This window comes from Zootoca vivipara, chromosome 2 (assembly GCF_965207765.1).
Source record: "Zootoca vivipara chromosome 2, rZooViv2.hap1.1, whole genome shotgun sequence".
In the NCBI taxonomy this organism is placed as follows: Eukaryota; Metazoa; Chordata; class Lepidosauria; order Squamata; family Lacertidae; genus Zootoca; species Zootoca vivipara.
Window position 1 is genome coordinate 85,841,638 of NC_142584.1, and position 18,013 is coordinate 85,859,650.

Here is an 18,013-nt window from a genome sequence, read left to right on the forward strand (position 1 = left end):
ATGCTGTAGAACAGTGCGCGAGAGGCAGGGGGCACTAAATTTTAGCATTGCACAGGGTGCTGCCAAGATATGAAAGCCCAAAGTTGGCCACTTCTCCAAGCCTCTCCATCTAGCTACTCTCCCTCTCCACAGGCCACATCCCTTACTTCACACGCCAAGTATTTTTGTCCAGAATATGTTTTTGAACTCTAACAATGCCTCTTGCTTCCATGAGTGGAGGATACAGATGGGTGTGTGAATGTGTGTAAAAAGTAAGCCCACTCACTGTACAAAGGGGGAATTATCATTCATTGCTCCACCTCCTTTGGCCTCTGGCCCTCAGAAAGTTACCCAGAAGGAAATGCAGCTCTCAGGCCGAGAAAGGTTCCCCAGCCCTTGACAGAGGCGGATTTAGGGCAGTGTGGTCGCAACTATGATGTAGTGAATTGAGCAGAACAGAGGGCAAAAGATGAGGGGGGCTGAATTTTGGCCTCACTGCTGAATTTTGGTGCCGCTGAAATTTGAAAGACCAAAGTCTGCCCTGCCCCTGTTCTTCAGAAAGCATGCTGAGCAGTGGCGGTGAAATTCTGAAGAAGCAATGGCGGCTGAAGTTGCTGTGGAGATGTGGGGTTACTGCTTCCACACACATCCCTCATAATCATGATATCTAGTTTGGACCTCATATATAGACACAACTCATGAAAAAGAGCAAAACCCCAGGGGTGTGAAATCCACGACGTCTTGAAATTATTTACAGTTTCATTCCGCGATACCGTTGATGACAGCTCAGATGGTTTATAACATCAGCGGAGGCTCCTCTTGCTGGAATTATTTCCTTGTAAATCACTCCAACCCATCAATTTAACAATCTCTATAACATATGGGAATCAGGTCACAAAGCATATGCTCCAGATTTATCTAAATTCTGAGGGAAAAAAATGATAATATGGCTTACCAGCACAGCCCTATTAAACTGTGGTTTATTGGGTGGTTAAGATAGCCTGAGGAGCAGAAATTAGCATTTGTAGACTTCATCTCAGTGCAGCACTTCTGAAATGAGCTAAAATAAATGAGGATAAAAAAATATTCATCTTTTATTATTATAGTCAGTAATAGTGGATCGCCAAGCCTTTGGTTTTAGCTTTACTGATAGTGTTAGGAAATTGCTGAATGTCTTGGACCACGTAATGGCTTTTATGCCTGTTGTAATGCCCTGTGCTAGATGCTGTATGCTTTTTAATTGTATTTTTATTGCTTCTTTTATTTCTTGTATATTGTATTTTATTGTATTACAATTTGAATTCTGCAGAATTCAGATTGCAATGCAGTAAAATACAATACAAGAAATAAAAGAAGCAATGAGAATGTAATTAAAATCAATATGAATATTTGATGCAATGGATGTGCCATCTTCTGTCTTCAACCATAACTCCACAGACATGCCATTGAATCTAGATCACCTGAATGAAGCTCACGTACTACTGGCAGTCCACAGACCACAGCCTGGGAAGTCCTGCTGCAGACCATTGCTGGTTCCAGGTGGTTTGGGTGTGGCATTGGGCAATGTGTCCTCGGTGGGTGCTTCCTCCATCTGAGAGAGCCCACCTCCTCACTGTCACCCCTGCACATTTCCTTTTTTTTAAAAAAAAATATTTTTATTAATTTTCCAATTAAAACCAATTATATCACATTTCAATATTTCAAATTATACACATATATATATCAATCAAACCGAATGTTATGCCAAATCATCTAAATAATTTATTTTTGGGTTCCCATGCTTCAAGAAATTGGGAATTCCTCGCAACTGTCCACTGCCGTCTTATTTCTAAAGTTCAAATCGTCCTCCAAGCTCATAATATTCCAAATCTTCCCCTTACAGTCACCTAGATGTTTTCCACTTTCATCCGATTGTTCCAGCTGCTGAGATAAATGTCAAACGAAGTTTCACAGATGTTCTTTCTCCTGTGTGAGTTAATCAGTCCAGCCTCCCCATCACCCCTGCACATTTCCTTCCCCTCTGCTTCCAGGCCTAGTCTGCACAAGCACCCAGAGGAAATGCAGAAAGCAAATAGAGGATGCTCTTCTGTCTCCTCACTCTGAGCACTGTTTATATGCTCAGAAAGGGCAGGCAGGAGGAGGAGCAAAGCCAGAGGTTAGCAGTAGTCGTCCTGTAGGTGTGAGTTGTTTGGCAGATTCCTAGTGCATTGGCAAGTAACTACCCTTGATGCCAGCTCTACTAAAGGCTCGTGATTTTTAATGACTTTAATGACCTTTGGTTTGGGATCATAGGAGAGGTACATACTTAAGTCAATGTGACTCAATTATTCCTAATAATGCACTTGATTGCAGCTATAGGATCATAGCTTTAGGATCATAGGAATGCAGGAATCTCAGCTAAAGCATCTGTAGTGAATCCTCCCAATTAATACCACCCATTAATAATGCGGCGGATCTACTCCTGCTAACTGCCCCCAATTAATTATAGTGCACCCACCTTGAGGTACACCAGTTACACGAATTTCTACAATTTACCACAGATTATCTAGTGGGGGACTTGTGTGAGGGGAAACTTGATGATTAGAGTCTCAGGCAGAAAATAATCAAGCAAATAGGAAAAGTTTTATTAAACAACAACAACAAGGTTTATGAAACAAAGTGGGTCAGGAAATGTGTTCCTTCAGGTAGAAGTTAACTTGTTTACTTTAACTAACTCTAAGATGTTTCAGGCTTAAAGGCAACACTATAAGCACAGTTCTTCTTAAACTTCAGTTACAGAAAATCAGTTGAAACAAAAAAAACCACAAAAAATCCTTCCAGTAGCACCTTAGAGACCAACTAAGTTTGTCATAGGTATGAGCTTTCGTGTGCATGGTATCTGAAGAGGATCCAGCACTTTGGTGGAGTTTCAGGGGGACTGCATCACCAGACTCTAGTCCGGCTCTGCTGTCCGTCACAGCATCTCTGACAGATGGCCATCCAACTTCTGCTTAAAAACCTCCAAGGAAGGAGAGCCCACAACCTCCCACTGTTGAACAACCCTTACTGTCAGAAAATTCTTCCTGATGTTTTTTCTTGTAACTTGAAGCCATTGGTTCGAGTGCTGCCCTCCAGAGCAGGAGAAAACAAGCTTTTCCCCTCTTCCATGTGACAGATACCGGTAGATGTAAGAGGTTGCTCTTTTTATGATTTACAGAGTGGTGGTTTTCCAACTGTGTTCCAGGGTTACCTGAAAGACAACTTGCCCAATGACACTGGATCTTCCCCTACAATGCGTAGCCACAATAGTCATACCGGAGTTGGTTCCTAGGGCACATTTTCAAGATGAATCGAGCACTATGCAAAGACAATTGACTTGTGGATATCCTGAAAGTGATTGCATTTGTGATGATTGAGCTGCTCTGTTCTCCTAAAGTCCTGTGTACTTCCCCTCTGCTGTGTTTCCACGTTCAGAATGACACAAACAGGGTTTGCATTCTGAGATATGACTACTTTACATAATTGTACAGATCCATGATGTGAATTTGTGCAACAGAGGTTTTTTACCACCATGGGCTTATGTACACTTACCTTTTGCCCCACACTTCCTAGGCAAAGGCCCATACAGTACTTTAAAGCACTGGGTCTGAGTGTCTTTTTTATTTTATTTTTGTTTTTCTCCAGTGCTTTCCCCATGAAAACCCACTCCTTAAGACTGAATCAGAACAAACAGCAATTCAGGTTTCCATGAATTGCTGTTTGCACCAATGCAGCAGTAAAAGAGAGCATTTTTGTGGGGAAAGCACCAGGACCATTAAAAAGAATGGGTCTGGACATGGCGCTTTAAAGCACAGACTAGAAACTTGACACAAAAGGAAGTCTGGATGAGCCCCCTATGAGGAAGAATAAAGAATTAAAAGCCTAACATTACCACTTCCAGCATTTTTTTTGCAGGGGGTGGGGAGGCAGGGAATTGCTTGCCTCTTCATTAGAGAATTTCTTTGAGGCTCTGAAATTGCAGTTGAATGGACTTTCCGAAAAGGGATGTAGCTCTGCTGGAACAGAGTCTCACCCAGAGGAAAGTGGACAAGCAGAGGAAGAAACAGATGCTGACAAGGAAACCTCAAACAATAAGGGGAGGAGAAACACAAGAAAAACTGTCTGATACAAAACAGTTTTCCATAGGTACAGGGTGTCTTTTTCTTCTCTGATCTGATCCACCCCCCCTTCTCAACCCAGCAGCCCAGTGACAGATCTTTGAAACAAACAGGCATGTTTACCATTTTAAAAGCCTACATGCTTCTCATGGTGCTGTATATTTTGTCCTTCACAAAGTCACGGTGGAGAAACCTCTGCACTGGCCAGCTGCAACGGAGGCAGAAACGTATTGGGAGTGAAATTGCCCCCGACAAAAGTGCCACTGAGATATTTTGTCCTGGGAGAGATTTTTATTATTATTATTATTATTATTATTATTATTATTATTATTATTTGATTGCTAACCTTACACATGCACACCCTGATCACTGGTACTCAGAAGAAATGGGGAAGTGATTAAAATGAGCTTAGTCAATAGCAGGTCATAACAATTAAAGATCTTGCAACCGTGGGAAGATGGCACTCTTGGAAATATTAGAATGTGGAATATTGGATAATGCCAGTCAGACACTGTGTGAATCTGGCTGCATATGGCTCCCCAAAGGCCTTCCCTCTTTCGTACCATCTGGCTCAAACCTTTGATAAAGTTCTTGTGGCAAGCTGCTCATTTCCCATACGTCTCGTAAAGATGAGTCAAAAGCTTAAATCCTATAATCCTATTTGGTAATTAAAATAGTAGAAATGGAAGGGACCTCAAATGTAATCTAACCCATCCTTCTTGCTGATGCAGGAAACCTACTCTGACATCATCCCTGGTTGCTGGGCATCCTGCCTCTGTCTAAAATCTTCTAGTGAAGGCAAGGCCACTGTCAACCATATGGCCAAAATCTCCTTTCTTGTCACTTGAACCTTGTTGCTTCGTAAAGTAGGACCCAAATCAGCTGAGGACAAATTCACTCCATCTGGAGAAGATGGAGGAGAGGCGGCTGAGAGTCCTTCGGCTATTAAAACACGGCTGTTGTGTAGAAATTGCTCCATCTACTACATAGCCATCTTTAAAAACCTGAAGGGTTACCACCTGCCCTGTCTCTTCTCCAGGTTCAGCATACTTTCCAACTCCTTACACCTTTTCTCCTTGTAGGACTTAGTTCCTAGGTTTCTAACTATCTTTGACACACCCCTCTGGATGCATTCCAGTTCACGGATCTCTTTCTTAGACAGCAGTGCCCACCTACGTATTGGCGACTTCATCTATACATCCGTAAATTGAAAAGAGAAACAGTAATGGATAAATGCATTGTAATCCAGCTACTGAGATCATAAAAGTTCTAGACAAATTCATGGGGGATCCATGGCTGTTATCATCAATGAGGCATCTTTTTGGCAAGGAGATGGTTGCCTTGTTTTAGATAGCTTGGGGAAAACCTTTTCCTAAAAACTCTTCCCATAATCTATATTGTTTAATGAAAGTGTTTTGTTTTTTTAAGGGATAGTCAAGGAGAACTAGCAGCCTCAGAAAGCAAGCAAAATGTTTTGGACAAGTTGGGAGAGATTATTTCCCCTTTATGTAACCCTTTCTTCATTCCTCCCCCCCCCAGCATGCAAATCTCTTAAGATGTTGTTATAATGACAGTGTAGTTGTATTTAACTGAGTTGATGGGATGGAGGGTTTAATGGAGTGACTCCCCAAGTGTGTTTGAACAATCAAAAGCCAGCATGAATGGGATTTTTGTTTATGTGGCATTACGGCAATGCAAGGGAAACCCACACCAAATTGTGATTTGGGATAATAAACAAGGTTCAGGAACAGCAGCAATTCTCTTGTATATCTCAAGCTGGCAGAAAGCAAACAAGCCTTGTTGTGATATCCTGATCTGGGGTGTAGCAAAGAAAGTTACTATTCCCTCCTCTTCTGCAACTAAAACAGAGTCAATAGCCGCCAAGACTATCCATCATAAAGCTTTTGTGAGCACCATCAGTAACTTTAAAGCAAAAGATAGCTGCTTGCCAAGGAGACTTACCCTTTATTGTGTTGCTCTTTAGAAGAAGCAAAACAACGGAAGGAATTATTTGGGGAAGGTGAACTTGTGTTGACACCATTTCCAGCCCCATGTCTTGATCACAAATATTGCCCACTTCATAGACATTAGGAGGAACTTCATTTAGCCAAAGCCAATCACTTTTAAGTCCCATCACTTTCAGTGGGAGAGCAGTTCTTTAATGAAACTTAAAACGGGAATGGACCACGCCCAGATGTTATTGACAATTATTCTTTATTGACTGACTTGCCACTGGAATATCTTTGGATTTGTTTGCTATGGTAGTCAGTGGAAGTAAGAGTTTTGGTTCATCAGTTAATTAAAAATAAGTGTGTTCATTGTTTAAAGATATCTGTAAAAATAACCTTGCCAACAGGGTAATCTTACAGGCATGGTTCTCATGGAACACAAAGCCATGGTTTGTTTAACAAATCATGAGCTAACCACAATTCCCATGGACAGCCAAATAAGCCACGGCTTGTTTTGCAAAGGCTTGCCCCCCCCCCATGCTCTTATGTACTATATGCCTCTGTAGCTTACGGATTGTCTGTGATGAGGGTTGGGAGTCATGGTTATGAAAGGTTGCTGCATTTGCATAAACCACAGTTAAAACAAACAAGATTTGTAAGCCAACAGCCCACTATGGCTTCAGGTCATGATTTCATAGAATCATAGAATCATAGAATCATAGAGTTGGAAGAGACCACAAGGGCCATCCAGTCCAACCCCCTGCCAAGCAGGAAACACCATCAAAGCATTCCTGACAGATGGCTGTCAAGCCTCTGCTTAAAGACCTCCAAAGAAGGAGACTCCACCACACTCCTTGGCAGCAAATTCCACTGCCGAACAGCTATTACTGTCAGGAAGTTCTTCCTAATGTTTAGGTGGAATTTTCTTTCTTGTAGTTTGAATCCATTGCTCTGTGTCCGCTTCTCTGGAGCAGCAGAAAACAACCTTTCTCCCTCCTCCATATGACATCCTTTTATATATTTGAACATGGTTATCATATCACCCCTTAACCTTCTCTTCTCCAGGCTAAACATACCCAGCTCCCTAAGCCGTTCCTCATAAGGCATTGTTTCCAGGCCTTTGACCATTTTGGTTGCCCTCTTCTGGACACGTTCCAGCTTGTCAGTATCCTTCTTGAACTGTGGTGCCCAGAACTGGACACAGTACTTCAGGTGAGGTCTGACCAGAGCAGAATACAGTGGTACTATTACTTCCCTTGATCTAGATGCTATACTCCTATTGATGCAGCCCAGAATTGCATTGGCTTTTTTAGCTGCTGCATCACACTGCTGACTCATGTCAAGTTTGTGGTCTACCAAGACTCCTAGATCCTTTTCACATGTACTGCTCTCAAGCCAGGTGTCTCCCATCCTGTATTTGTGCCTTTCATTTTTTTTTGCCCAAGTGTAGTACTTTACATTTCTCCTTGTTAAAATTCATCTTGTTTGCTTTGGCCCAGTTGTCTAATCTGTTAAGGTCATTCTGAAGTGTGATCCTGTCCTCTGGGGTGTTAGCCACCCCTCCCAATTTGGTGTCATCTGCAAACTTGCTCAGGATGCCCTCAAGCCCATCATCCAAGTCATTGATAAAGATGTTGAACAAGACTGGGCCCAAGACAGAACCCTGTGGCACCCCACTAGTCACTACTCTCCAGGATGAGGAGGAGCCATTGATGAGCACCCTTTGGGTTTGGTCAGTAAGCCAGTTACAAATCCACTGAATGGTAGCATTGTCTAGCCCACATTTTACCAGCTTCTTTACAAGAATATCATGGGGCACCTTGTCAAAGGCCTTGCTGAAATCAAGATAGGCTACATCCACAGCGTTCCCTTCATCTACCAGGCTTGTAATTCTGTCAAAAAATGAGATCAGATTAGTCTGACATGACTTATTTTTCAGGAACCCATGCTGACTTTTAGTGATCACAGAGTTTCTTTCTAGGTGCTCACAGACTGTTTGCTTAATGATCTGCTCTAGAATCTTTCCTGGTATTGATGTCAGGCTGACTGGGCGGTAATTGTTTGGGTCCTCTCTTTTCCCCTTTTTGAAAATAGGGACAACATTTGCCCTCCTCCAGTCTGCTGGAACTTCACCTGTTCTCCAGGAATTTTCAAAGATTATTGCCAGTGGTTCTGAAATCACCTCTGCCAGTTCTTTTAATACTCTTGGATGTAGTTCATCTGGCCCTGGAGACTTGAATACATCTAAACTAGCCAAGTATTCTTGTACTACCTCCTTACTTATTCTGGGCTGTGTTTCCTCTGCTGAATCATCTGCTCCATATTCTTCAGGTCGGGCATTGTTTTCTTTCTTGGAGAAGACTGAGGCAAAGAAGGCATTGAGGAGTTCTGCCCTTTCTCTGTCCCCTGATTGCGTTTCACCATCTTCTCCTCTGAGTGACCCCACTGTTTCCTTGTTTTTCCTTTTGCTACGGACATACCCATAAAAGCCCTTTTTGTTGCTTTTAACCTCTCTGGCGGATTTGTTGGCAGCATGTGAACCATAGTTAAGACTGGATAGGGTTCAGATCATCAAACAAACCACAGTTTAGTGCTGTGTATAAAACAGGTCATTGTTATCCAGGGAATGCTGCTGTCATAGTTTTATTGCCACATTCAGTCTCTATATCTATATCTATATATCTATACCTATACCTATATCTATATCAGTGTTTCTCAACCAGTGTGCCTCCAGATGTTTTGCGACTACAACTCCCACCATCCCTAGCTAGCAAGACCAGTGGTCAGGAATGATGGGAGTTGTAGTCCCAAAACATCTGGAGGCACACTGGTTGAGAAACACTGATCTATATCATCTATATCAGGGATGTCCAACAGGTCGATTGCAACCTACTGGTAGATCCCTGCGATGTTTTGGTAGATCACAGTCAATCTCTGGCTCCCTTTCCTCTGCGCCGGTAAATCTGGCTCCTGCCCGCCCCCTTGTCCTGGCCTACATTGTTGTTTGAACTCAGGAAGGGAAGACGGGGCTCTCTCTGTGTGGCTGTTTTCATTCATAGTGATGTTTTTGTGAGTGACTTAACCCCAACTTCCCTTGCCTTAACCCCAAAACGGAAGTCCCCTCCCCCCAAAAGCCTGCACCTTAACCCCCCATTTCCTCCCCCGCAGAAAAGCTGAACAACTTTGAGCTGAACCCCTTAAAACAGGGGTAGATCATTGCCAGATTTTAATTCTGAAAGTTGATCGCAGTCTCTTGGGAGTTGGCCACCCCTGATCTATATCTATATCTATACCTATATATGCGAACTATTAGGCTTATCTAATTTGTAACTCATTCAAATGAATGCCATACAGCTTTGTTATCAAACAAAGGTGGGGTTTCCAAGCAGGTAGCAAACCCCAGTATATGGCTGGGCAATTGCATTCAGCTTGGATGGGTCATAGGTTAAGAATGTAAGCAGAACCCTGCTGGATATATTGTCCAGTGTTCAGTTTCCCACAATGATCGACCATATGCCCTTTGGGGGATGTGGGCAATTTATTCTCCACCAGTCTAAACTGATGTATCAGCGACTCTGTATCTCCATATTTTAAGTAGCATTAACAACTCAATATATATAGAAGGTTGCTAATATAGCTTTTCCTGTTCTTCCTTCCTTCTCCAGATCTTACAAAGCCACCATTAGCACCAAAACCAAAGATTCTCAGTCATCTCGCTTCCATAGCTGCTTCCAAATTTCCTCCGTCGCTATCAAGGTCTGGCACACTTAACAATTCAAACTCTATGTCTAGGGGTCCAAAACCACCCATTGCTCCCAAGCCAAAAATCTCTGCTGACAACGATCCATCGATTCTACAGCGATCCCGTGTTCAGGCCAACAATACCTTGAACAAATGTACCAATGGAAAACTGGAGGGAGAGCTTTATGAAGGAAATCAGTGCAACAACACAGAGTTCTTAGGATCAAAAGCTGATGATGAATATATAGTGATTCCTGAAGATGAATTGATTGATAAAGTTTATGACTTTGAACATGAGCAGGAATCAGCAGAGAACGAGATCTTGCACACTCCTGAGGAAGCAGATGAAGAAGAGGATGGCTGTACCCACAGCAGTGACATCGGTGACCTTGAAATAAATTTATTGGAGAACGATGAAACTGAACCACCCGAAACTCAAGCTCTTTGCAACGCTGAAGCCCTTGAAAAGGAGGGTGCTTCTGAGGGTGGATATGACAAGGTGGATTGTGAAACTGATGCCAACAAGAAGATGAACTGTGCAGATGAGTCTGATGAAGCACGGCAAGAACTGCATCTGCTAAAGGATAATAATGAGTATAATATGGACAATAAGATTTTGAATGGAGATGAGGCTTTGAATGATGTCATATGTGAAGATATTATTTTACAGTATTTAGAGGCGCCAACATCATCTTCAGAGGATCAGTCACCAATTTGTGAGGCTCCCGGAGAGGAAGGTCTATCTCAGATTTTAGAAGAGGAGCAGTCTAATGCTGATGCAGAAATGGGCCCAATGGATGATGATGTGGATGAATCAGCCTCAAATATAGAAACAGAGTTTGCAGAGGGTGCTTGTGCAAGCCTAAGCGATCCCCTTGCTAATGATTCTGAAGACGTAGATACTGGATTAGAACTACATGAAGCTGGTCCTGATCCTGAAGAGACTTTGGGGGAGGCCACAAATGAAGCCGGTGCTGAAAAGGAGGAGGAACTAGACCCAGAGGCTGGATGTGAAACAAGCGTAGAACAGGAAGAAAATACAGATGATGGCTACCAAACCACTGAGATGAAGAGCGAGGGGAAAACATCAGAGGCAGCATGTGATACAAGGGAAGACTCCAAAGAACAAAATGATGAAGTGGTAGACATAGAGACCATGGACGACAGCTGCCAGATCATTCCCTTTGAAAAAGAGTGCAGTGAGGATGCTCCTGACTCTTCTGAAGAAGATTTGCCATTAGAAGGGACTGAAATGAACAGTGATAACCAGCCCTTCAGCCTTCAAGAAGTTAATGAGCTCGAATCTGACTCGCAGCTGGCAGAAAGATCCAAGTCAGATGTTCTACCTGGAGATCACAGCATAAGTGAGTGTGCTTTGGAAGATACACAGTCAGGCAACCAAATGCTTGTGGTGGATCACAGCAATGTTGAAGATACTGCCCCAAGTACACCTGATGAAGGTACAGCTGAAGGTACTTGGCACTCCACAAGGGAACTGGACGTTTGCCACCCCGGAAAAACGGAAATAGACTCAGGCAGTGAATATGTGATTGATGGAACTTCAGCCGTCCCTGAAGTGGTGGTTGTTCCTGATAATGATGGAGAAATCAGCAGTGACTCCCTAGATGACCCATACGTACTGGGAGACAGCTTGCCTTCAGCAAATGAAATCCTCTGTGCTGGAAAAGAAATGGGGGAGGCTGGTGTCCAAGATAGTTCATGTGATTTCAGAGAGGGAGGGGGAATGGACAGCGAAAACCACTTGCTCTCCATTGATCGGAAAAGCATTGTTACTAGAACAAGGTCCCTCTCTGGGAAAGTGCCTGGGTATGTGCCAGAGACAGTTCCAGAAGAAACAGGCCCAGACACTGAACTGCAGTCCTCAGCCACTGCTTCCACCATGTCTGAAGATGTAAGCCATAGCTTCTCTCTTTCAGAAGGAAAGCCCATGGATATGAATAGAGCCCTACCTGCAAAGCCAAGGCGCTTTGTTTTATACCCTCGATCTTTTTCAGTAGAAGGCAGAGATATCCCCGTCTCTGTATATAGAGAAAGTGATACCTCCATGTTGGATTACAATAGAATAAACAGGACAGAAGACCTCACTTTGCCTTGCGTCATTGGTTCCTCGGGTAGTTTTTCCCAGAGGAATCACCTTCCATCCAGTGGGGTCTCCACCCCTTCCTCAGTTGTGGATATTCCACCTCCCTTTGAACTAGCCTGTATCACCAAGAAGCCAATAACGAAAAGTTCGCCTTCACTTTTAATTGAGAATGACTCTCCCGATAAGTACTGCAAGAAAAAGAAGTCCTCTTTCAAGAAGTTCCTCACCTTAAAGTTCAAGAAGAAGACGGAAAATAAAGTCCATGTGGATGTTCATGTTTCTTCTTCAAGGTCCTCCTCGGAGTCTAGTTATCATGGGCCTTCCAGACTCATGGAACTCGACAGGAGGAGTTTGAGCAGCTCCCCTCAGCTAATATCACGGACCGGCAAGCTGAGGGCATCTGAGTCTCCAACTGTTCTCTTCTACAAGGACGGCAAAAGAAAAGGGACACCCAAAACCTTTAGTAGGAGTGTCTCACGGGTGGAGTCTTTTGAGGATCGCTCCAGACCTCCTTTCATGCCCCTTCCTTTAACTAAGCCCAGGTCTATTTCATTTCCTAATGCTGATACGTCTGACTATGAGAACATCCCAGCTATGAACTCTGATTATGAAAACATACAAATACCCCCACGAAGGCCAACCAGGGCTGGGACCTTTACTGAATTTTTTGAAGATCCTAGCAGGGCGTTATCTGCCGCAAACGAGAATGATGGCTATGTGGATATGAGCAGTTTTACAGCCTTTGAGAACAACAAGCAGCAACCTACCAGCCAGGAAACTGAAAGGTATTGTAACACATATTTATGTAAAGCCTGCTAGCCTTGACCGGAGAAGCTAGGCTTCCTGTGTATTGGGAGTTGTAGGCTTATTCTCAACTTTGCTGGGCTTATCTCCCTTTTTCAGGAAATGCTCTCTATAGAGAGTGGGAAGAATACAGTATTTTTAAAAGGCACAGTATATATATTTAAAAGCGAGTCACTAGAAAGTTTCAATGTCCTCTAATCTAAATGCTTGGTTCGTTGATCCCCATATATGGAAGCACTGGGAAAACCAAAGCTTAGTGTTATAAGAGTTTTTTAAAGGTCTTATATATATATAAAATAGATGTTCATAAATGTACCAACTAAACACATACTAATATGTAAACCAGATGTCTGAAACCCACAGGAAAGTCCTGAAACCATTTTCTCTCTCCCAATGCTTGTTTCATTTAGACGTCATTTCAGTGGGGCTTGTGGCTCATCCATTACCTGCCTCCTTAGCTCCCACACTGCATTCTGTTTAGGGATGCTTTTAATGTTTAATCGATTATTATATTTTATTTTTCTGTTGGAAGCCGCCCAGAGTGGCTGGGGAAACCCAGCCAGATGGACGGGGTATAAATAATAAATTATTATTATTATTATTATTATTATTATTATTATTATTATTAATTATGATTCTACATTACCTGCTTTTATGCCACTCATCATTCTTGTCTGCTCCTCTTAAGGGTCAGTTTTGGTTCCCAAAAGTTAAAGGATTAATCTGTAGACTTTCCTCAAACTCAGCCATTACAAACTATGTGAAGTTCGCTATTTTTACTAAAGTCTGTCATTGATCGATGTTGTGGATGTGAGATTTGAGACATCAGTGAGGCTTTTTTCTTTCTGATCATTTGGAGAGGGGGGGGACCCCCTATCTTGATCTAACCTTTAATTTCACTAGTTTCATCTTATCAAAGCAAAGATTTCTTTTGCTTTGACATTCCATCTTAACAACCCCTCACAGGTTTATAACTCAACTTGAAAGCAAATCTGTCCCCATACCAGTCAAGGCAGAAAAAGAAGAAAGGACAACTATGTGGGAAAGAAACATCTATTTCCTTAGCTATTATGGGCTATCCAAACTCCTCATTATATTTGGTGGCAGTCAAGTCAACCAGTCAGTGACACATGCACACACATTTCTATTAGAAAATGAATGGGATTTTCACTTTATTTACCATTTGTTGTACATTGCCCATAATATTGGGTCACTGCTTCACTTAGCAGCTGAACTATGCAGAGCTAAACTCAAATGCTTAAATACTCTGACATAATAAAGCTAGGATGGGCAACAGGTGATCCTTGTGGTCAGTGCTTTCTTTCTAGAAAAATAGGTGCTGGCACTCACCATGAAGTTGTTACAGCAAATGCCACATTTTTTAGCAACAACAAAAAGAGGCCCCGGTACTGCATACCCTTGAGTGCCCCCTGAGAAAAAAGCACTGCTTGATGTGTTGTTGGACTCCAACTCCCATCAACCCCCGCCAGCATGGTAAATATTTAGGGATGATGGGAGTTGTAGTCCAGCAGCATCAGGAGGGCCAGTTTCCACATCCATGTAACATCAATAATAATAATAATAATAATAATAATAATAATAATTTATTTATACCCCGCCCATCTGGCCGGGTCCCCCCACCACTCTGGGCGGCTTCCAACACACATTTAAATACATTAAAATATCACAGATTAAAAACTTCCCTAAAGAGGGCTGACATGACAACTGCTATTATTATTATTATTATTATTATTATTATTATTATTATTATTAAAAAAGACATAACAGATTAAACCAGTGTTTTTTTCTGGGAGGATCCAGTAATAATAATAATAATAATAATAATAATAATAATAATAATAATAATAATAATAATTTATTATTTATACCACGCCCATCTGGCTGGGTTTCCCCAGCCACTCTGGGCGGCTTCCAACAGAAATATTAAAATACACTAATTTCTTAAAGATTAAAAGCTTCCCTAAACAGGGGTGCCTTCAGGTGTCCTCTAAAAGTCTGGTAGTTGTTTTTCTTTTTGACATCTGGTGGGAGGGCGTTCCACAGGGCGGGTGCTACTACCGAGAAGGCCCTCTGCCTGGTTCCCTGTAGCTTTGCTTCTCGCAGTGAGGGAACAGCCAGAAGGATCCTATATCCTTTTAAATGTGTTTGTGGAAAGGGGGTTATTGCTTTGTTTTTATTATGCATTTTGTGTGTTTTTTCTTGTATTTTTATGCTGTGAACTGCTCTCAGATTTTCAGATGAAGGGTATCCCAGGGGACCACCAGGGGTCAGCAGGGAGCCCAGTGGGACAGTGCAAGGGCTCCGAGATGCTGCTGCTTCAGAGCCATAGCTGCCAAGTTATCCCTTATTTTAAGGGATTTTCCCTTATGCTGAATAGGCTTCCTCGCGAGAAAAGGGAAAACTTGGCAGCTATGTTCAGAGCATCGCCCCGAAGGTGGCGCTGAGGCTCTCACAGCGGAGGAGAGCTCAGGGGATGTTGATGGCTCACAGGAGCAGTGGGGAAGGTCAGAAGCGTTGCACCTGAGCGCTGTGGAGCGGGAAGTGTCAGAGACCAGAGAACCTGCTCAACAGTTTAGCAGTTCGGGGGGGGCGGGGAGGCAACGTCTCCGCCCCTTCATCCCAGGAGCGCAGGGGGTACAAACGTCGGGAGCAAAAGTGGAAACTGAGGGCTCCCAGGTTCCTTTGTTGGTACCAGTCTAGACGCACACCACTTACAGATTCAGATTCAGATTCGGACTAGACAGTCATGGACTTTTTAGCTCTGTCATGTACGAATGTATATAATAAAACTCTGTAAAAAAACCAGCTACGGAGTTTGAAGCCCCGTACTCGTGAGAAGCAAACAAGCGCCCTTACAGGGCAGTATACAAATTCAATAAATTAATAAGTAGTAATAGAATATATTGTGCACATATAGTTTATCCTTGGATATGGGTGGAAACTGTCTTGCCCTCAAGAGTTAAATTCAAATCCTGAATTTTTTTTTCATAGATTTTAACATGTTTTTCTGAGGGCTTTAAGAACAATCTTAAGAATCATACTAGTTAGATTCACTTGTCAATGGATGCATCATTCTGTTTTGTCATTATTATCAGCCTGGTAGACTTGGTTGGGCAGCAGTATATGGTCACAGAAATGCATTCATAGCTGAACACAGACACATGGCTTTATACTGTAGGTGTTTATCTCTGATAGTCTCAGTTTTGTTCTTGTTGTTGTCAAGTGAAGTGCAATTTCAGAGCGTTCCTTACAGATAAAAGTTAAAAATATTGAACAAAGCAAATGGCTGTGACACATTTATGAACTTCCTATGGAAGCACAGGGCTGCTAAGGGGAAGCCAATCGAAACTGGTTCAGGAAGTTTCAGCACAGTATTCAAGGCTGCTGCTATGTATGCCAGCACTGGTACTCTGGGAAAAACTGACAACTGCTATTATAATAATTAAAAAAGACATAACAGATTAAACCAGTGCTTTTTTCTGGGAGGATAAAACATACCTCTAAACATTTTGTGAATCTAAGTTTGGCCTCATTGAGGGGCAATATTTCAATATGAGTAGGAAAATAAGAGTACCCCTAAACATATTTTTTAGGGGGGAAAAGCACTAGGTGAAACCACCCATTTTGTAAAAGGAAGACAGGAGACAATTATTTTCTCTATGGTTCTGGAAAACCCTGCTTCAATTAAAGCATTGTGGGTTGGGTCCAGACTTAGTCATGCTTAGAGTTGTTGTTGTTGTTGTTGTTGTTGTTGTTGTTGTTGTTGTTGTTGTTGTTGTTTAGTCATTTAGTCGTGTCCGACTCTTCGTGACCCCATGGACCATAGCACGCCAGGCACTCCTGTCTTCCACTGCCTCCCACAGTTTGGTCAAACTCATGTTGGTAGCTTCAAAAACACAGTCCAACCATCTCGTCCTCTGTCGTCCCCTTCTCCTTGTGCCCTCAATCTTTCCCAACATCAGGGTCTTTTCCAGGGAGTCTTCTCTTCTCATGAGGTGGCCAAAGTATTGGAGCCTCAGCTTCAGGATCTGTCCTTCCAGCACTCAGGGCTGATTTCCTTCAGAATGGATAGGTTTGATCTTCTTGCAGTCCATGGGACTCTCAAGAGTCTCCTCCAGCACCATAATTCAAAAGCATCAATTCTTCAGCGATCAGCCTTCTTTATGGTCCAGCTCTCACTTCCATACATCACTACTGGGAAAACCAGTACTGGGGACGTGCTTTTGGGGTGGATTACGTCCGCAACTCGAGGTTCCACCATACAGTACATTGTTTGGGTGTCCAGGACAGTCTCCCCACTAGAGGTTCTTTGGGACTAACATAATACATGATCATGTGGTATCACTCCCATATTTCATCCAGGGTGTGTGTTGAAATGGTGGCCACCAGCCAATGTTCACTTCTCGTAATAAGTGATGGGAAATGTAGGGTTTCAGGGATTCTTAAGATATCAGGATGTGGAATGAAATCATGACTGCAAACATATATTTAATACTTAACATTTGTATCGCGCTTTCAAGTGTTCAAAGCACTTCACTTTGTATAGCACTTTATATTATCGGGTTGCAAACCTTACAATATTTTGTAATGCTGCAGTGTGAAACTGGTGGCCCTCCAGATGTTGCTGGAATACAACTCCCATCATCCCATATTTTCATTCACACTTCCAGACATATCCAGTTTTGTATGCAATTATGCCTAATATTGCAAGAAATTTTGTACGTTGTTTTCACTTCTGCACACACTTTCTTTGATATAATGCATTCACATCAGAAGTTCTCGTGGGATTTTCATCTCTCCTGGAGGGTGAGGCAGTATTATAATTGGGAAATGAAGACTAGGAGAGAGAGGTTTGCCTCAGATCAACCAGTGAGTTCATACTAGAGACAAAATTTGAACCGGGAACTTCCTGATTTGCACCTCAGTCTCTTACCTTCCACTGTACTGCACCAGCTCTAATCCTCATTGTGATGGTTTTTCTGTATTGAGTTTCATGAATAGAATTAAAAAAACACTATCAAATTGCAACACCATTTGGATGCCTCGGAAGCCCCCATGTTTGCAGGGGTTTGTTACAACTGGCCAGAGAGAAGATTTCGGTTTTTAATTTCTTTTCTTCAGAAAAGAAAGGGGCGATTAAGGCCTTTGCGCGGGTGGGTGTGGTATATCTCGGCTAATATTTTTTAATTAGATTCTATCAAATTGATAGCGAAAGAACTCGGTAATGAAAGCATGCAAGAGATAATCTTTCCTTTCAATTACTGATGTGGGGCTTAGGA

At 42.5% G+C, this 18,013-nt stretch overlaps 1 protein-coding gene across 7 annotated transcripts in view; it reads left to right on the forward strand.

Moving 5' to 3' along the window:
• Positions 1 to 18,013, forward strand: part of FGD5 (FYVE, RhoGEF and PH domain containing 5) — a 150,380-nt gene that overhangs the window by 7,095 nt on the left and 125,272 nt on the right. For all 7 annotated transcript variants that reach the window (XM_035106525.3, XM_088663290.1, XM_035106522.3 and 4 more), the window contains one exon: positions 9,730 to 12,694. In XM_035106525.3, coding sequence (XP_034962416.3) covers positions 9,849 to 12,694 — 2,846 coding nt within the window. In that variant the 5' untranslated portion in view covers positions 9,730 to 9,848. Of the gene's footprint in view, positions 1 to 9,729; positions 12,695 to 18,013 lie in introns of those variants that run through there.